Source organism: Schistosoma mansoni, chromosome 3 (assembly GCF_000237925.1).
Source record: "Schistosoma mansoni strain Puerto Rico chromosome 3, complete genome".
NCBI lineage: Eukaryota > Metazoa > Platyhelminthes > Trematoda > Strigeidida > Schistosomatidae > Schistosoma > Schistosoma mansoni.
In genome coordinates, this window is record NC_031497.1 from 10,215,028 (window position 1) to 10,236,725 (window position 21,698).

General features: G+C 38.1%; 2 protein-coding genes across 2 annotated transcripts; one reads left to right on the forward strand and one right to left on the reverse strand.

The window, feature by feature from the left end:
* Positions 1-3,704: 3,704 nt before the first annotated feature.
* Positions 3,705-9,439, forward strand: Smp_070690 (putative cell division cycle; the record flags this gene model as incomplete). Its single annotated transcript, XM_018799166.1, has 12 exons — positions 3,705-3,765; positions 6,390-6,444; positions 6,485-6,582; positions 6,617-6,871; positions 6,915-7,074; positions 7,121-7,215; positions 7,258-7,388; positions 7,438-7,517; positions 7,564-7,613; positions 7,656-7,726; positions 7,821-7,946; positions 9,283-9,439. Exons 1-12 carry the CDS (start codon positions 3,715-3,717, stop codon positions 9,437-9,439), a joined length of 1,329 nt encoding a protein of 442 aa, XP_018650981.1. The 5' UTR covers positions 3,705-3,714.
* A 7,474-nt stretch (positions 9,440-16,913) lies between these two features.
* Positions 16,914-19,874, reverse strand: Smp_208070 (putative cell division cycle; the record flags this gene model as incomplete). The annotated part of the gene is made up of 3 exons (XM_018799167.1): positions 16,914-17,218; positions 18,866-19,128; positions 19,870-19,874. 3 exons carry the CDS (start codon positions 19,872-19,874, stop codon positions 17,001-17,003), a joined length of 486 nt encoding a protein of 161 aa, XP_018650982.1. The 3' UTR covers positions 16,914-17,000.
* Between the last annotated feature and the right edge of the window lie 1,824 nt (positions 19,875-21,698).

Here is a 21,698-nt window from a genome sequence, read left to right on the forward strand (position 1 = left end):
GAATTCTCTTCCTTCGATGGAATGTTGAAAATGCTGTACAGCACAATACATAGCTAGGAGTTCCCTACCGAACGTGCTGTACCTAGATTCCGCGTCTAACAACCGTCTCGAGAAAAATCCTAGAGGTTGCCACGAGTTGTTAACCCATTGTTGTAAGACTGCTCCGATTGCTGAGTCGGATGCGTCTACTGCGATACTAATGGGCGCTTGAGTGTCCTGATGAGCAAGCAGGGTTGCTTTAGCGATGTGTTCCTTAACTGTGGAGAATGCTTTACGGGCTATGTCGTCTAAACTAATTGATTTCGCACTTCCACGAAGCTGATCGGTTAACGGTTTCATAAGGGACGCGCATTTAGGTATGAACCGTCTATAGAAACTTACGAGTCCGTTAAAAGTTCGTAAGTGCTTGATCGTGGTCGGTTCTGGGTAATCCAGAATGGCCGCTACTTTGCTCCTAAGGGGTCGGATGCCTTGGGCATCAATAGTGTGTCCTAAGAAGTCTAAGGAGTTAGTCCCGATTTGGCATTTCTGAATGTTTACAGTAATGCCATGCCTTTGGAGTCGATCGAAAACAATGTCCAGATGTTTGAGATGCGATTCTCTGTCCGGACTTGCTATTAGACAGTCATCAACATACGCATGTACGAAGTTGAGACCTCGGAAGACATCGTCGATAAACCTTTGGAAGGTTTGAGCCGCATTTCTTAAACCAAAAGGCATTCGTAGAAATTCGTAAAGACCGAAAGGAGTGATGATGGCGGTTTTAGGAATGTCGTCAGGTGCCATCGGTATTTGGTTATAAGCTTTAACCAAGTCGATTTTCGAAAAGACAGTTGTACCTTTCAAGGTAGCTGTCAAATCGTGAATATGAGGCAGCGGGTAACGATCGGGAATGGTTTTAGCATTCAGACGCCGATAATCGCCAGTTGGCCGCCAATCATTGCTGTCCTTTTTAGGGACCATATGCAATGGGGATGCCCATGGACTATTCGATGGTCGAATTATCCCTAGGTCCATCATGTGGTCGAATTCGTTTTTAGCTAACCTAAGCTTCTCGGGAGCGAGTCTTCGGGCTTTCGAAAATACAGGTGGTCCTGTAGTCGAGATGTGATGTGTAACATTGCTGGTTATACAAGGTAATTTCGATTGCGATTGGTATATCCCGGGGTATTTGTCGAGTACTGATTGGTACAAGGGGTCTATGGCGTGCTTAATCGTGACTGGGGATAACCTGCAACCAGAACAAGGAGTTACGCAAACGGATAACTTAGTGTTTCCGTCTATTAACCTTCGTGAGCGTGTGTCGATGAGTAGATTGTGGTGTTGTAACAGGTCTATACCAATGATTGGCATAGAAACATCTGCAACAACGAAGATCCAGTGGATGGGTTTGCGTAAACCCACGTTAAGGTAGACGTACCTTTTACCGTAAGTAGCGATCGGCTTTCCGTTTGCCGCCTGTAAACTTAAAACAGACTCGCGAAGTCTGTCGTCGGGATTTGCTGGAAGAACGCTAACTTCTGCGCCAGTGTCGACGAGATAGCGAACTTTCGTAGTCACATCCGTGACATATAAGAGGCGGCTGTGTTCGCCGGCTACGGTTGCCGTTAACGCGTGCCGGCTGGGAAGTTTCCTGAACTGTTTTTCGTGTCACTCGATTTTGGGGTCGGATAATTGCAGGGCTTCCTGCAATTTCTAGAGGATTTACCGTACTGGTTGTGATACCAGCACCAGTCGGGGTTGTCTGTCTCTCGACCACGAGAGACAGATCTCTTACGTGAAACGCTCCTACGTGAGGATTTTGACCGACTACGGTCATTACGAACTCTAAGATATCGTGTAAGCGTGTGACATAGTTCGGCCATGTCAGTCGAGGTCGATTGGGGTTTTTCTTTGACGGAAAAAACCTCGGCCTTAGAAAATTTGGTGATTTCCAAGATTCGATCGGCAGATGCAGCTAGTTCATCTATGGCATTGTTTTGAAATGAAACAAGCACTGCCTGCACCTGTTGAGGGAGTTTAGACAAGAAAAGTTGTCTAACTAGGCCATCATCGAAAGTTCGTTGGCCAATGACTTCTCTCATTCTAAGCAACATGTCCGTCGCAGAACCATGTTGTAAGTCGATATTGTTAAGGAGTTGGTCTAACCGTTGTCGATCAGTTAGGTCTCCGCGTTTTAAAATCGATAGTTTAAGCGTTTCGTAAGGTTCGGGAACATCACTAGTAAACATACTAGGTGTTACGTACCTGTTAAACTCGCGCGGTAACGCCTTAACTACCGCGAGGAAACGTGTGCGCGAGTCCGTGATTCCGTGCATGCAAAAATCGGCTTCTGCATAGCAGAACCAGGACTCGATATTGTCGGGCCAAAATGGCGTTAACTGAATCGAAATAGGGGGAATAGACTTTAACTTAAAAACCTTGGGTGAGTGTTCCGTCATAGTAATATAGATAACGAAAAATGTCTAATTAAAATATATCCGGAAAAAAAAATTCGCGAAAAAAAGTATATCACAATATATAAAATTCAAATAAAGAATAACAATAATAATATTCCAAAATGGAACAGACTCACAGTATATTGACTTGGTGTACCAGATCACGTCGGTCTCACCAATGACGATGCAACGGATGTTCTAGTTTTACAACTAGCTACCAGTAGCACCTTCTATATTCGATCGTTCCCAGTCAGATAGAAATCAGAAGTCAGACGAGAAGAGGCAGGAAAGATATATTTGATTCGTTACCAATATATCGAGGACCTTTTCTATAAGCTGGCTAATGAAACGTAGGAGCTGTGTCCCACGCCGTATTGAAACGTGATCTGGTACGGATGCATGACAGAAAGCCTTCAGTTAAACAAGTCCACTTAAACAACATGGTCAGCATCCAATGTCGAACACTTAATGAGCTATTGATTTTGGGGAATTATTTACAGCTACAACCTCTTTACATATAGAATACTTAACAAATATATCTTCAAACTCATTCATCCTTGACTTCTAAACTGACTGGGTTTGAGGTTATTCAAATGTAAATTTGTTACGAACGAAAGCGCTTTTGAACCCTGAATATCCTAAGCATCTTTAACAAACTGGTCGGCGAAAATTTCTTACTTATGAAGTTTTTTAATGTCTGCGAAGAATGACAAAATTGTTGAAGACAACCAAAAAGTTATGTATTTCTGTCCAGGATTACCTTGTTGTTATGAATCGTTGAAAATAGGCCTCGATAACTATGCTTCGAGATAAGAAATTCTTGCTTTCCGAGGTGTGGTCTGGAAGAGGTTACATACGGTGAGTCTGTCCCATTAGACTCAAACCTAAAGGTCTTTTTGTCTATATAGGCCACAATAAGGGATCTTTAACTAATAATGAGAGGTATTTGTGGCTGTTTTCGATGGGAAAATAGGTTGATAGGTGAATAAGGATGATTCGGACTCAGGCATTGATGCACAAAATTTAGTCTATCACTTCTGTTCTACAAAATTAAAGGATAGATAAACCACAATTGTAAAAAAGTTCATTTCACGGCCAAAACGATAATTATTTAGAGGTTTTTGTTGTTTTCAACATTAACTCCGAGCTCATCACCTATTGATATTCGTTTATTATATAAAAGACCATAAGAAATATGAGGGTTTTAGTTTTCATTTCCTACGAAACAAGGATTGGACGTTACCATTGATTGCCCGCGCGTTATAGAGGTGGTGTTATGTGTCTGTCAGATGTTTTACGGAAACATGTTTTGTCAAACATGGAGTTGGTTAGTATTTATAATATGATTTCAGCTGATTCTTACTTATATTGAGTGTTTATAAGTGATCATATAGTATTATTTGTAAGTCAACTTGTTGAGAAATCAATTTTAATCCGCGAATAATTAGTGATGAAAAACTGTTGGCTTCTGGTATAAGCTCAATAATTTCATTGACTACTTCAGTGGTCCATAAATGTCGACCTACTCATCCGAAATCAAAGATACTTACGTCCAAATGTTTTCAGAGGTGGGTACACGGGGAAATGTCTTATTAGTCCTATGAGTTCTCAGCTCTGTAGATATTACGTTCTGGCATAAAGTCATAACTCAATAGTTTCGATGTTGCTTGCTGTTGAGGAGAAATACATTGGAGCAGGTCTTGGCAATGAAAACCTGTGCAGACGTAAACTATTTAACTTTTATTTTTGAACTGTCGGAAGTTTTTCAAAAATGGTCGTTCGTACAGTTAGACATATAAGAAATGTGGACAAAAAGCCATTCTGTATTCAGAAAGTTAATATGAGATCACTCCGATTTACAATCGAATAGTGGATAGAGGTTTGTATCTTCCAGTTTTCCCTTCACAGTTCCTATTCCTTAACTTTTTAGCGAAGGGTTTTTCATTGTTATCCACTAAAATAGAGTTCAAAGTCAGTAAAAACACTGAAGACTTAGTATTGGGAAACTTAGGCGACTGTAGTTAGTGATCATAACTGGTCAGAGAAGAGGGAAATTGAAAATGAATACAGTGGTCTTGTGTGTTGTTAGAAGTATGAGGGCGTTTATCAATTCCCGGTTGTTTACACCGTGGATGGGTGGTTCTAGAGTTACCTGAAAAGGAAATTAGGTTGTCCAGTGTTTCTTTAGCTTCAGTCTCATCTTGGCCACAACCAGGTGGTGATCTGAAGCTATGTCAGCTCCTCTCCGGGTTCTCATATTTTCCATTGACCTTCGGAATTTTTTGTTGATACAGATGTGGTCTATCTAGTTCTCTGTGGTGTAGTCCGGTGAGATCCATATAGCTTTGTGTATGCACTTGTGTGGGAATATAGTGTTACCTATGACCAGTTTATTGAAGGCACATAGGTTTGCAAATCTTTCACCATTTTCGTTCCTTTCTCCCAGTCCATGTCGTCCCATTACGTCTTCGTATCCAGTGTTGTCCATTCCAACCTTGGCATTGAGATCTCCCATCAGAATGGTCAGGTCCTTGGTTTGGCATTTCTCGAAGATCTATTGCAGCCTATCGTAGAATTGGTCTTTAGCGTCTTCATCGTAGTCGTTGGTAGGCGCATAGCATTGGATGACGTTCATTGTAATGCCCTCTCTCTTTGTTTTGAAGGAGGCTTTGATGATCCTTGGTCCATGAGATTCCCATCCTACAAGTGCATTTTGTGCTTTTCTGGACAGCATCAATGCAACTCCTTGTGTATGTGGGGCATTTTCTTCTTCATGACCGGAGTATAACAGAAGTTACCCTGAAGATAGTCGTTGTTGTCCAACCTGCGTCCAATGTGTTTCACTGATTCCAAGCACCTCCAGGTTGTATTTTCTCATTTCTGCAGCAATTTGGAAGACTCTTCCGGTCTCCCACATTGTCCGGACATTCCATGTACCTATAAAAATTGTCGCTCTGCTTGTTGGAAGGTGCATCGGCCTCATGACTTCCGAAGGAACTCGGCTTTCATCATGAGACGTCATAATTATTCCTTCTACTCCCAGGGCAGAGTTTAAATGGTTTGAATAATTTTTTCTGGTTAGTGTTTTTTTAGCGAGTTGGTTTTCTACGGGATGGGGTCGCTAACCCCATGCCCAACTCTCCTCCTTTACCCGGGCTTGGGACCGGCAGTAGCCCCCGGAGGAGCTACAAGCGGAGTTACTTTTTCACTCAGTAGGTTTTTAAAGTAGCAATTTTGCGTGACCAGTGAACGCAATATTAATATGGTTAGTTTGAAATGTCTTATAAAATCTTCAGTTAATAGTTTTTTTTTCGTTGTACCTAATCTTCTGAAGCTTTTTTCACAAATAACAGTGTACGATTTGGTAATTCAAAATAAATTGATCATGGGATGGATTGTTTATTACGATAAAACGACATATTTGTAATATCCCGACAAACGGAAAAATGAATTGGTGACGCTTCACAACTTACAATAGGTCTGAAAACGTTAGAAATAGACTACTTAACTAAACATAATATGCAAAAGGTACAAGTTGATAGTAAGGTGACAAGTATACTAGTAGTGATAAAAATACCAACTCAGATCAATGTGTAAACATAGGTAGGTCAAAGCTCAGAAAAATAAACGTTAAAATCACCTGATGCGAAGGGTGTAGACAATGAAATAGTAATGGATCTTACGACGGGAGCTAAAAGGAAACAAATGAACGAAGGATAATCTATTCCGTGGTTATTGTTTACTCATTATACACCTTGATTGGTCTAGTATTTTCAAAATATACACTTAAACGTTACGGCATATTAGAGTAAAGCTTGAGAATCTAGTTGAAAACAATGTTGTTTGCCTGTATGTATTACAACTGTCATTTTATTATTATAGATTAGTTTATAATGACTACCATAATCATATTCCTGAGTGATTTTTTCTGTTTAATGATAAATTTTACAGCAGCAGTACTTAACAGCATGTTATTGGGCCGACAAACTTGTTTGTTTAGAAAAATGTATGGAATAATCTCAAATTCATCCAATAAACTAATTTAGATCGTTCAGAAGATGTATTACTTTATGCCAAAGCTCTGTATTATAGTCGACAGTATCATCGTGCAATAGCTTTAATTCAAAATTGTAAGGAGTTAAAAGTACGTTAACTGGAACATTTAAAAAACAATCTAGCAATCACTTGTTTGTCGTTATTTCATTGCCCAGTGTTATTACGCTTGCTCAGAATACAAAAAGTCTCTTGAATTTCTCGAACAGTCTGATTGTAATTCTACCGATTTCAATTCCAACGTAACGTCACTGGTTGCTGGTTCTTTATCTAAACAACTATGTATATCAACAGACTGTCCGAATGCTGTAAATGATGATTCCACGAAGCAATCGAATACTGTGTCAGACAGTTTGATAAGCGGTTTTAGTACAGAACAAGTAGTTTACTATTCGTTGAATATCCTATCTTGATATTTCTTAGCTTCATAGTAGTATTGCATTATTGAAGGGAAAGTTATATGAATTAATGGAAAATCGATCTTTGGCAATGCAATTTTATAAAGAAGCTTTACTTCTTGACGTAACATGTTATGAAGCTTTTGAAAAACTTGTACAGTTTCAATCAATTAGCTCAGAAGAAGGTGAGTAATGATAGTAATAATTACGGTTCTATTCATCTCGTAACAGAATCTGCTTTGCTAGCTGAATTGAACTTCACTGATCATCTCAATCCGTTGATGAGCAAATTGACTGAATTTCTTTATAAAGATAAACTAAACAAGGTAATTGTTTGCATAGTTTTTGAAAATATTTTTGTCTAAAAGAATTCAGTATCAGAAACTAAGGTACCTGGCGAGTTTGACACATTGACCAACAATGTCGACGTTATTGTTAATAAAGCTGGACGTATGTTAGATGTTTGTCGATTTCAGGAATGTTACGATATTACATCCAGGTATAAAACAAATAAGGACGGTAATATATCATCAATATTTTTTCTTTAGATTAATGCAATCAGATCCATATAATCTTGCATGTTTACCAATTCATATTTCTGTTCTAAAAGAATTAGAAAAAGCAAATGGTATATACATGATTTTTCATAGACCTTTATAGTTTTACTTCTGAAGAGTTATTCAAAGTATCTCATAAACTTATGGATGTGTATCCGTCGAGTGCAGTAAGTTAGCTTTGATATTCGACATAGATTTCTTTTTTATAGCTTGCCTGGTTTTCGGTGGGCTGTTACTATCTGTGCATTAAAAAGAACGAACTTGCAAGACGACATCTTGTGTAAGTAACTGCTCATACATCGAATTATTGTACTATGTGTTGTGATTAATCGTTACTTATGAATGACTGTTTTGGTTTGTCATTTAATTTTTAGAAAAGCTTCACAGCTAGACAGAAGATATGGTCCTATATGGCTTACACTTGGGCATGCATTTGCTGCTGATGGTGAACATGATCAAGCTATTGCTTCCTATTGTACAGCTGCTCAAGTTATTCGAGGGTAGGTTTAAATTAAGAATACGTTAAAAGTTTTTCATTTCTTTACAACAATAAGTCAGATCTAAGTGGGAAGAACATAATTCGACTTCGTAAAGTATCGTTTACTGTAATGTTAGGACTTATTTTCTTAGGTCCCGCTAATATCCACCTCGGGAACGGTACATTTAGTAGGGATTAATGCAGATCATACGTTTATTACAATTATATCGTAAACTTTTTAAAGCTGTTGTACGTGGGCTATGCTCATTTTTTACATGGTGATCACTAATTGTAAATTTGATCATTTTTAATCTCTCATTCTTCGTCTGAACCTACCCAAAGGCCTGTCCACAGAGTTTTAAAGCAATGACCTAATCAGCATACGTACGCCCATCATTTTTACAATGATACCTGTGAAAAATTTCCTCAGTAGTGCAAAACTATGCGGAATCTAAATAAGTCATCCAATCCAACAAATTTTTTACCACTCCGATAGCCGTGATCTTTTACTGATACATAACTTTCCGGGAGGCCAGATTCTTGTTTGGTTTATAAACTCTGTCTCAGAAGCATGGCGTATCACAATATGATGACCATTAGAGTAACTTGAAATTATATATGAATGGAAAAGCCATCTTTTCTTTTGGTTCTCCAATTTAACAAATTATTACATATGGAAATTGTCGTTTATCTTAGACTTGAATTCGATTCCTTTGCTTTTCTTTGACAAACCAGTGACCCTTTTTGGTGATATTGCAAAATATGCCTGTCAGATTGTAGCCGTTAATATTCGCTTGTTTCTGGGCAAGATTTCGATAGATAGAATGGTCTGATTTTGGTGATTTCTTGTTAATTTTTGTCATGTTATTTTTCATGTCATAACGCACAGCATATGGAATATGTTACAAAACATTATGATATAAAACGATTTAATTACGACTGAATAAGTTAACCACTTTAATAAACTCAGTAGTTGAACGTATGTGTAAACTTATGAATAAAGTTCGAGAGCTTACAGTTAAATCCTGGTAGAAAATATACAGCTATGAAATTCCAGCAAGTTTTTAGTGTTATTGGAACTCAGGCTTTCTTTGCATCTTCACGTTTTAGACGATTAAGCACAGCTCTGTCAAACCTCTGTTAGCGAAAGTTGTTCTGAAGCCTTATAACTCCTTAGTTAAATGTGAATTTTTTAACCGTAATTGTGAGAAAAAAAATTGAATGATTTCACTACCCGCTGTCAGTGTGTTTGTAATTAAAGTTGCTTCTGTACAAATTAAAAGTCTCAACCTATATGAGTTATTCGTAATAATAATTACTGTTGTTCGTTCGTTTTCTTCCACCTTGACACTGTATAGTTCGCATATTCCTATAATGTATATTGGTATTGAATACAGTGCTAGCAATAATCGCAATCTAGCTGAACGATTTCTTAATCAAGCCTATTTAATTAGTCCAAGTGATCCTTTTGTTTTACATGAATTAGGCACATTGGCCTTTGAATCACAAAAGTAAGCAAACTTTGTGCGTAAATTATGGTTTTTTGTATTACTCCTATCGTTAACGTTTTTGATATAATTTCTATTAAATCAATGACTATGTATGTCACATGGATTTCTTCTTTCTCAACCAAACGTCATAGAATTTCTGGGCCAGCTTGTTGGTAATCATGATAACAATCCACTTATTCATCCAGTTTTGTTCATAGTTTGTAGAAACTGTATCATATTTTTCATCCGTTGGGTATCACATAAAGCGGATAGATCTAGGAAAGTATCTAGCATTTGGATTTAGCATATTCAATCGCTTTCTTATCATCAAACTCTTTACGTACCTCTTACTCATTTCGAAAAATATTTGATAACACTTTGTTCACTTAGTTTATGCTTTATGTACAAGTAGAATGATTCTAACATAATTCATTCTCTGGTAGATAGATCACTAAACCTGTCAAGCTTCGAACGGGTCGTTTTGGGATTTGTAATCTTTCTATGCTAACTCCATGTAAAATATGTACCTATGCATAAAGTGTGCAATTATGATTTTGAATTGTAGTGACTGTCTTAGGCCCTGGAGATGATTTATATTGAACTGTTTGTCATATCTGTTGTTGTTGAATATGTCTCTTCATCCTTGTTCAACTGTCGTGTAATCCATTGTTTGTTGCCCTTTAAAATCTAAGGTTGCAAGTCTTGAGTCTAGAATCATTTCTCTTTTGCAGTTGTTCCAATAGTTTTAAATGACTTCATATTCCTAATGTATATAAGTAAGCAGTTGTAAGTCAATAGGATATCATTATACTCTGACAACATAAACATATTTGAAAAATAGTGGGTGAGTATGGTCTCAACTGTTCGACATCGTTAACTCTTCGTTTCAGCTTTTTGCATAGAATATTCATTTAGTATTTAAACTGTCATCATAAATGGATTTAATTAATTTTGTTTATCAGAAAGGGGGTTTGTGGAGATTGTAGTAATTCAGTAGTTGAGTTCATGAGTCGATTTAAGCTAGACCACCATCGAAAACCTGGAAGCACTGAACAGCCATTTCATTCTAGTTTAGTTAAAGTCCTAATAAAATCTTAGTAATAAAGGTAAAAACAAAATATATTCAGTATTTAGGTGATATATCACAAGTGGTAGTGAGTTATTGAGTCAATAATCTAAAGGTGGGTAGTTTAACTTTTTTCACTGTGCATGTTTATCGAATCGAACAAATCGGTGTGTTGAAAAAGTGTTTAACCTAAATAATTAGCCTCTTTCCAAAGTCAATGCTAATATTGTTGTTTGTACTTAAGCCGTTCAGCTTAAAAGTCATAATTGTATCTAAAGGGATTTAGCTCAATTTTGTATATTCCCTTAAATGTCTTGAGTTTTCTTAATTCACTTGCTAGTAGGAAAGTCAACATATCAGTTTGTGGTGTATCTTCACTTAACCTTTTGATGAAAAATAAATATTTACATAATTCAGAAAAATTGTTTAGTGTAACTCGTCAATTACTAGTTTATATTCTCTACTGTTAGCCACGTTTATTGGAAAAGCAGGGCTACTGATTATTATTTAGGTGTCTAAACCTAAACAATTGGACAGGGGAGTTTAGTCAGTCAGTCATCCAAAATGTAGGACCAGGCACACATATGCATCGGTCCAAGTTGCCACACCTCATTAGCACAACAAGATGAACACCGGATTCATAGAAATAGTTAATTTAGTGGTGGTAATATATAAAAGATAGGTTGTCTATGAGGATATAATACAGGAAGAAATAATTAGTTCATAGAAAGAATGGTATAAAGCGATTTTAATCTCACGGTTTAAGGGAAGATAAAGAGTATATACACCGACGCCATTGTCCTCGGTTCTGAGCTATGTCACCCAGAGTCTCCAATTATTGGTTACGATAGTCTCATGGACCCCAACCAAGTGGTCTACATCTGTCAACATGGCTCAGACCAGAAGTTAGTGACTTCAGTGACTTATGTCATGTTTTGGTTTGACCACCCCTAACTCTTTTCCAACCATCCCCTACACTAGTCAGCATAGCGCGTCGTGGTAATCAGTGTTCAGGCATACGTAACATGTGGCCTAACCATCTCAGTCGGTGAAGATTTACAGCCCCATCAACTGATTTACCATCATTCCCTAATACCCTGTGTCTAACTTCACTATTACTTACCCGGTGATCCCAGCAGATGCGAGCAATATTTTTAAGATCTCTGCGATTAAATACTATTAACTTATATCTTCTCTTAATGGCCACGTTTTGCAGCCGTTAAGTGGAACAGAACGAGCTGCTGCGCAGTATACTCGCCACTTAATTGATAGACGGATATCTCGTCTTCGCCATAAGTGACGTAAGTTGGCGAGAGCCAAACGAGCTTTCTGAATCCGTGCACAGATTTCGTCAGACACCAACCCTTTAGGGCTGATCAGACCTCCAAGATAAGTGAAGTTGTCGACTCGTTCGACTACTTCGCTCCCTATCCTTAGTTCAGGTGTTGACGCAGGCCAGTTGTGGAGTAACAATTTACATTTAGAAGAGGAGAAACGCATTCTAAACATCCTTGCATTGTTACTCAGTGCTACCAAAAGACTGCATTTTATTAGCGTCTTCACCAAACAGGACTATGTCATCTGCGTATTGTAAGTCGATAAGTGGACCTCCTGGAAGATCAATTTCTAAAAATTCAGATGACGAAAACGTTAATTCCAGAAGTAAGTCTACGATGAAGTTAAACAAAAATGAGGAGTGGACAGCCTTGTCGGATACCACTTGAGGTTGTAAAATCAGATGATATTTCTCCATAAGCTCTGACTCGACTGGTAGTGTTCGAGTAAAGAACCTTCACAAGGTTTATGTACTTCTGAGGTACACCTTTCGATGATAGACACTACCACATATCTTCTCGGTCTACAGAGTCAAATGCTGCTTTTAAGTCAAGAAAAACTACGGTTGTCGGACACCGATAAGCATGCCTGTGTTCTAAAACCTGACAAATAGTGAACATGTGGTCGATGCAGCCACAATCAGGTCTGAAGCCAGCCCGATTTTCTCTTGTTTGCAGTTCATGAGTCTTTGTTAGGCGCCCGATAATTATTGAGGCTAGTATTTTAGATATTATATTAGTCAAACTAATCCCTCTATGGTTATCACAGGATGATTATGATCCTTTCTAATATATTGGGACAATCAGTGATTGAGACCACTCAGATGAAATCACGTCCAACTCCCAAATTTTAGCTAAAATAGTTAGTCAACCTAATTGCTAAAATTGGTCCACCATCCTTAAGGACCTCTGAAGCTAATCAATCTGAACCAACTGCTCTTTCTCGTTTCAGATTAGCTATAGCTTTTTGAACTTCAAATAGAGTTGGGGGACCTACTTCAATGTTCCATTCACACTGTCTGGGAATGGTGGGTAACTCTAGAGTAGCTGAAGGCCAGCTAAACTGTTCTCTAAAGTGTTCCGCTCATCGTTCTAAACGTCTGGGCTGAGAGCAGATAAGGGTTTCGTCTTTTTCCGAGATCGTTTCGCTTACACTTGACTTCTTAATTCCGGTTTTTTTTTATCAGTCTGAAGAGTTGTCTGGTGGTGCCTACAGCCACTGCCTTTACCATCCCTTTTGCTTTCGTTGCCCACCACTGCTCACGATCGTTCCGTAGACTTTTGGTTAGTCTTGATCTGATTTGCTTTCGCTCTTCGTTGTGTTCGGAGCCAAATGGGATGAGTTTATGAGAATCTATCAGTGCAATAAACTTAGTAGAAATCCACTGATTTTTCGTGACCTTTTGGTTCAAATCACTAATAGATGTCGCTGCTGTTTCCACAGCTGTTCGTATATCTTTCCAAGCAACATATGGGCCAGCCTCGTTTACAGAACTGCGTAAATGTGAACTCAGTTGCTCCTGGAACCTACTTTTAGCTTTCTCGTCCTTCAGTTCAATTCTAATGGGTCTTCTTAGTGTAGTTTTCCTGCGTCCAGTGAGGCGCAAGCAAATGCGTGCTCTTATTAGAGTATGATCAGAGTATAAACATGTTTTCCAGAATGAGCAGTAGTCTTCTATCGAGCCTCTCCAACGATGACTGGTGACAGTATGGTCTATTTGAGTCCATCGTTAGCTTAGTGCAGGTGGTCACCTTGTTAGGCGATGTCTCTCCTTATGTTTAAAGTTAGTGTTCGCTAAAAATAAACGATTGTCTGAGCATAGTTGCAACAGATGATCACCATTATCTAATCGCTGAGTCGGAATACTGAAATACTCACCTAAATGTCTTTCTGTTTGGCTTAAGCTATCTACTTGGGCATTAAAGTCACTTGCTACGAGTACTATGTCTGAGCGCTTAGTTTTTTGAAGAAGTTCAGATAGCTTTCTGTACAAGTCATCTTTCACTTCATCATGGCTGCAGTCAGTGGGAGCGTAGGCAGAAACGACGAAAAGGCAACGACATGTGTCTCTATCCTCCCGAGTTCTTACGGAGCCACTTTATCGAACAACACATGAGCGACTGTTAACGGGGACTCACTCTAATAGTGCTTGTTCTGCTCTCGTACTAAGTGCTATGTTTAAGCCTGCAAGTCCACGAGAACTAGCCACCTAGTGGCCGGATACACGGAGAGTGTATCTCGTCGGCTCTCCGTTTTGGCAAGGTGAGGTCAAGTGAATGACCACACGGATCCTGTATGCGTGTTTCGGAGACACAGCATACATCAATGGTACGAGATTCTAGGGTTTTAGCCAAGGAGATCTGTTGGCCGATTCGACACAGGGTACGTACTTTGAAGGCTCCAATGTGTAGTTTGGAGCGAGGTTTTAGTAGACTTGGGACAGTGTTTCGCGCACTAGAATCGTTGGCCATGTTAACACTTGAGGAAACCGAAAGAGGAAGTTTAGTGTTGAAAGTTGAGGTAGAAGGATTAGTGGGAAGTGAAGAAGGAGATTGATTATGAATACAGTGGTCGTGAGTGCTGTTAGAGGTATGAGGGCAGTTATCACTTCCCGGTTGCCCACACCGTGGAAGGGTTCTTCTAGAGGTACCTGAAAAGGAAATCGGGTTAGAAGTGGTTTTAATGACCCGAGAGCGTGGCCACAGTGCCAAATGAACAACTGCTTGAGGTCGATCACACACGACCTTTTTGTGTTAGCTCCGTTCTTTAAAGGACCTTACCGCCGGAGACGGATATCCGTGGGATAATGCGATTTGTGCATTTTTAGGGTCGACCTTTTCTAACCCCACCCCTCCTTGTGGGAAGGCAGCATCGTTGTCATGCTGGTTGTCTGAAGGAAACACCTTGCTGCTTTCACACCTCAGTACAGTCAGCAGCGCGACTTCGGCCCTTGGGTTAGCTGCTTTTAGTCTTACCGATCTTCAACCGACCTGTCTGGCATGGTAGGAGCTTGAGGAACGATTGTTCCAGCCAGTATAGCTCGATTGGTTCATCACGATAGGCAAGCCCGACCACCGCGTCAAGGTAGCAGCAACGGTCGGGTTTCGTACTCTATATCACCACAGCAAGAGTATTAATAATAGTATTCATAGTAGCAGTGAACTTAACATATAAAATGTGCCTTCACTTATTGTTTTATGGAGAGATTAGTTCAGTAATATTTTCCGTCGCAAACTGATGTCAGCTAATAGCCAGATTACATTCCCAAATTGTATTTAAATTTACGTGCAAACCACCACTATTCACCCAGATATGTCCGATTCAATGATCATTTAAGTGCTGTAATAGCTTGCATATATGTACCGTTACAAGATCTATACAGTTGGGAGATTGCTTAGTTCGAAAATTGGATTACAAAACTAGACCAATGACTATTAATGTATGATACCTTCGGTTTCTATTCCCTGTCTTGTAGGTATAGTGGCAAATTCAACCGCTCACTCATAACCGCAAAAAAATTTAGAAGCTTGTTTCTTGGACGTTTTACACAGATCAAACTATTACTGTTAACGAAATGGGGAAGAACGTTATGCACCGCATGCTTCGTTTGTATTTGAATTGATGTTGTCTGTAACAAGAATGAAGTAAAAGCCTCAGTTCTCTATTTCATGAAATTACTGACTTGTAAGAGAGAAACCCATGAGTGGTTCAAACGAAGCTACAATATAAGATGTAGAGCATATCAGTTTTTGCACATCTGTCTTCGAGAAAATACTTTATTCATCTCTTCCCAACTAACTATTTTAATACTATTCTGTTTCTCATTATCTGAGTACTGTGATATTTTGCGGTACAATAGTGTAGGTCAAAGTGTAGTGAGTAGCGGTATTCCTTAGTACGAACCTTATTTTATACAATGTTGTATCTAAAACTATTAAAGATGTCCAATCCTTAAATACAGCTTACGAAAAAGGAAATTAATATTAATTCAGATATATTCCCGTTACATTAAGTGACTTAGCATGGATTGTACTCATAGGCTTCCCGCACATTTTTAATATTATTTTGGCTTAGTGACAAATAATCAGTCCATAAATCCTGATGATTGTAACCGATATATAATCCATTAACTTGAATGTATTTTCAGTTGATATACTGAGGTCATTGTCAAAACTCTTCAACTACTAAACTGATCTTTTTACTCTAGTTATAGGGGCCAGTAAAGAATAGGATAGTAGTCTCGTTTATTGTACTGAAGTCGGGGTTCCGAAATATTAGCATAGTATTACAAACGTATTACAAACTACTAGTAGTTTCCATCAGCTACATTGATCTAAACAGCTACTCGTATTGTTATACATTCACAATTGTATTGATATAAAATGACGTGAACAGTTCAACTCAATGACTAGAGAACTAATAATGTTACAGCTACTATAAGCTTTTTCATACTTGCTGCTTACTTAATGTATTTTAACATACATAAAATTTAGCTTAATTAAACCAAACAATAAATAATAGATTGTACTATCGAGTGACAAAACTATTTATCGATAATTCTTTATGAACGAATAAGTAAATCGTTGACTTCCAAAGTGAAAATAAACATATTTCTTTTAGCAACAGGTCAGAATCGGAACCTATGCTTTTTGAAATTGATCATCATTTATTTTGTTTAAACACAAACACTGGTATAAGGGGGTACCAAATGTATATACGCCACACTTCATTCGATTTGTGTGAGGGCTGAGATACTATCAGGGCGCCCAAACTGGAATCAATCACTATCAGATTGCTATTGACAACCTGAAAGTTATGAACTTTGTTTCTTCATGCATTTGAAGTGTATAATCATACAGCAGCATAACTTCGTTCTCCGGTTAAAAACCAACTCGCGATTATTTATGTTATAGTATCAATTGCTTTAAGAAATAATATACGTAAAGATGACCACTATATCAGAGTAGCAGCTATGACTGAATTATAGGGAGAAAACGAATCTACGTGAATACAATTGTAAAGACTAGTAGGGTAGATGTTATACTTGGAAAAAGTTGAATCCCTGAGAACTAATGATGGAAAGATAAAAAACATGTGTAAAGCTTAGTCTTATTTCACATCTAGTTACAAAAGAATATGCGGTTATTATGTAGACAATAGCAATCAGTTATATAAAACCAAGTAGTTAACCAAGATCCATGGACACATCTTCATCGCTTGTATGCAGCGATATGTCAGGAGCGTTAGCAGATTTTTCTCTATAATTAACGTCCAACTGAAGCACCGATTTGTTAGGCTTTACAGTTTCACTTGGCACCATTTTAAAACGAATTCGGTTGGATCCTGGGAGACTTCCTGGTCCAGCAGAAGTCATAAGATTTTCAGGAAGAGTATCTGGAATATCTAAAACAATAGCAAGGGAGGTAAGTAGAATTCTTCGGGTTTTCTAAATTCAACAACTGGATTTTAGGAAAATTGTGGCAAACATATAAAGGTTTATTATTTACCTTCATATCTAATATACAGTAATCCTAAACCCATGGCTGAATCTTTGTTTTGATTAGATCATTCGGATACATAAAATGATTTATACCCTATTTTTGAGCAAAAGCTACAGATTCGATGTGCGACCGGGAAAATAAAATAACCTAATGCCTTTAATAGAATTCTAACCAAGTAGTTTAGTAATAGTATTTATATATACTGATAGCTATTCGGAAATGTGTACACTGGCAAATAGGGTATAAACACCGTGACCTTTTAAACATTGTTTTCTATCAGTTGAATTCTGAATATAGCATCACATTTAACTAAAATATTTCAGTAGTCTATAAAGCCTTTAAAATGTCCTAAAAGGCAATGGCATTTTACCAACGATCCTGGCACTATGAATTAAATAGAAGCGATGGTGACAACTATGACGTTCTATACTTGCGTATCACAACATCCATAGGGTTTTCATATAACACTAGAGTGCCATAACTCATATCGGGAGAAGAAATGAAATCTCCGATGACAAAATTTGAACAGTCAAATAGAATTTCAAGTGTAAGTAAGGTATCGCACCAAATATTATGTGGTAAGCCATTACAAACTATGAGATTAGAAAGGGATCCCGACTGGTATATTAGTGTTTTTCAAAAGATCTTGTCCTGTCAAGCTTTCCATTACGAACGCGCAACTTCTCGTATGCGAGAGGCGCATTCTTCTGCATGTTAAAAATACTGCAACACCTCTCCAAAAGCTAATCTTTTCTGCTCAGCTTCTACCCAATGTGTTTCACGTATTTTAGGTACCGCCAGATTGTATTTTATTTCCACAGCTACTTGAATGGTCCTCTCCGTCTCATATACTGTGCAGACACTACATATATTTATATTGATTGTTACTCTGGTTGTCAGAAGGGAATTCAGTACCGTGATTTCCGAGGAATCTCGGCTCTCACCATGAGGCGTCATTACTCTATTAAATGAAGATCCTTTAACTCCCAAGGCAGAGCCCAAACGGTCAGATCACTTTTTCTAGCTATCATTTCTTAAGCAAGATTCTTTTCTACGGGATAGGGTCGCCAATCCCATCCCCAACCCTTTTTTACTCAGGCCCCATAAGGACTCCATACCCCGATTATTTGCTGACGCTAGGTGAAAAAACAGGAGCAGTCAATTTGTGGGACAGCGGCGCGTACGGTTAGCAGATGTTTGTTCATCATGGCTTTAAGAGTGAACTCATGAAGATCATGCAACTCACTGGCATGAGATGTTAGTGAACATAGTTTAGAATAGAAACTGATAGTCGTGAAGGTGTAGTTTTCCTCTGCATTCATCATTAAAGACGAATCTTTTCAGCGAAACAAATTCTTCGCATTCCTTAATTGCGCTGTATATTTTAATATATACTATTCCTTTCTGTTTATTAATTGGTTAGTTATACTGACAGTCGATCTTTTGTGAATAGAAATCTGTGTGCATACATCGTAATAGCGTATATCGATTTTCCTGTATTCATTTAATATAGAAGATAAAAAGGCTGATCGGGTCAGTTCACCCTTACCTTTTCCAACTTTGCGATTCGAAGCATAAATTCCTTTGCCCGTTAGCGCTTCAATACATACATTCAGCATCGTAGAAGCCACATTGCTAGAAGTAGACCCACAGCTTGATGGTTGGACCCCAACGGACCGGTGAAGATAGTCTACTGCAACTTCAAGGTTACCATTGATTGCATGCAACATTGCCAAACATGCAAATGTTGTTGGAGACTCAGGCACTAAGCGAAGTGCAAGTTCATGCATAGCTATTGCCTGACTGTAAAGTCTATAACTCAGTTCAAACAAAAGGGTTTTATCATATTTATGTAAAAATACGGAGAATTAAGAAGTTACCCCAAATAGTCAATCACATACTAAATACAACAATACACTCAACAATCATATGTATTACTTTTTGTCCTAATTATCTAAAAATAATCATAATGACCGAAAATTGAAATGCCACGATGAAAAACATAAACAGACTGGTTAGTTGATTCAAGATAGGTTTAGGCTTTTTTGATAAAGAATGATAGTTATATTCCTTATTACAAGCAAGTGTGAGTTCTTTAAAACTATTGGTATTAAGAAAATATTTCGTGAAATTTGATTAAGGGTATTATTTCTCAAGCGACTGTGATGCGAAGTTTCCTCATAAAAAATTTTCAACTAAATAAGACTACGGATGTCCTTATTGACACTTTTTAACAGACTATCTTTTGTATTTGTGTCCACGTGATTACTTAACAAAATATTTTACTACCAAAAATAACTGTTATTCTGCTTTACGCATGTTATTAGTTAGGCAAGTAGTGTTTTTCACATATAACTAAATAACACTAAACTTACAATATATTCTCAAGTACAGTTAAATCTAATTTAACAACAGTTAAACAGCTTAAACAAATATAACTGAATTTGGTCTGCTTATATCTACTAAATTGTGGGAGTTTCCAACTGACAAGAAACCTGTTAGAACAACAAAACGCTAATATTTAAAACATTATAGACATAAAATTTCATTTACCCCATTTTCCTATAAGAATGTGCTAAATTATTAACAAGGGGCTCCCAGAAAGGCGAAGGAACTTGTCCACTTAATTCACAAGCCCTTTCATAAGCACGAACCAAGAACCTTGTAGCGTCTACATATCTAAAAAGGAGTGGGAAAAAGTTACCAATAAATTGTGATGAGGTATCTGTTTTGATTAGTTCCAGATTTTAAAGCTATGACTTAATCGGTTACAGTCTTTGACTTTCAACCACTTGACGAAAGGTTAAAATCCCCTGTAGCAGTGTCTATCATCGAAAGGTGTACCTCAGAAGTACATAAACCTTGTGAAGGTTCTTTACTCGAACACTACCAGTCGAGTCAGAGCTTATGGAGAAATATCATCTGATTTTACAACCTCAAGTGGTATCCGACAAGGCTGTCCACTCCTCATTTTTGTTTAACTTCATCGTAGACTTACTTCTGGAATTAACGTTTTCGTCATCTGAATTTTTAGAAATTGATCTTCCAGGAGGTCCACTTATCGACTTACAATACGCAGATGACATAGTCCTGTTTGGTGAAGACGCTAATAAAATGCAGTCTTTTGGTAGCACTGAGTAACAATGCAAGGATGTTTAGAATGCGTTTCTCCTCTTCTAAATGTAAATTGTTACTCCACAACTGGCCTGCGTCAACACCTGAACTAAGGATAGGGAGCGAAGTAGTCGAACGAGTCGACAACTTCACTTATCTTGGAGGTCTGATCAGCCCTAAAGGGTTGGTGTCTGACGAAATCTGTGCACGGATTCAGAAAGCTCGTTTGGCTCTCGCCAACTTACGTCACTTATGGCGAAGACGAGATATCCGTCTATCAATTAAGTGGCGAGTATACTGCGCAGCAGCTCGTTCTGTTCCACTTAACGGCTGCAAAACGTGGCCATTAAGAGAAGATATAAGTTAATAGTATTTAATCGCAGAGATCTTAAAAATATTGCTCGCATCTGCTGGGATCACCGGGTAAGTAATAGTGAAGTTAGACACAGGGTATTAGGGAATGATGGTAAATCAGTTGATGGGGCTGTAAATCTTCACCGACTGAGATGGTTAGGCCACATGTTACGTATGCCTGAACACTGATTACCACGACGCGCTATGCTGACTAGTGTAGGGGATGGTTGGAAAAGAGTTAGGGGTGGTCAAACCAAAACATGACATAAGTCACTGAAGTCACTAACTTCTGGTCTGAGCCATGTTGACAGATGTAGACCACTTGGTTGGGGTCCATGAGACTATCGTAACCAATAATTGGAGACTCTGGGTGACATAGCTCAGAACCGAGGACAATGGCGTCGGTGTATATACTCTTTATCTTCCCTTAAACCGTGAGATTAAAATCGCTTTATACCATTCTTTCTATGAACTAATTATTTCTTCCTGTATTATATCCTCATAGACAACCTATCTTTTATATATTACCACCACTAAATTAACTATTTCTATGAATCCGGTGTTCATCTTGTTGTGCTAATGAGGTGTGGCAACTTGGACCGATGCATATGTGTGCCTGGTCCTACGTTGTAGCTGACTGACTGAGAGTACGAAAACTTGGCATGGGTCTACAACATTTGCGACTGGTTTTCATCTTCATAGAAAGGAATTCCGGGAAATCTCAAGATACTTAGTAAATGTAGATTCCTTGGGACCTTACACAAGTGTTGATTAGAACATGCAAATCGATAAAAATGTATTCAATTCTATATACATGGCTACGTAACATTTTTAGTGACTAGTTTATATACAAAGTTCTTAATCCGTTCAAGTATCACTGGATAAACGCTCCAAATAAATCAAATGAAATGAAG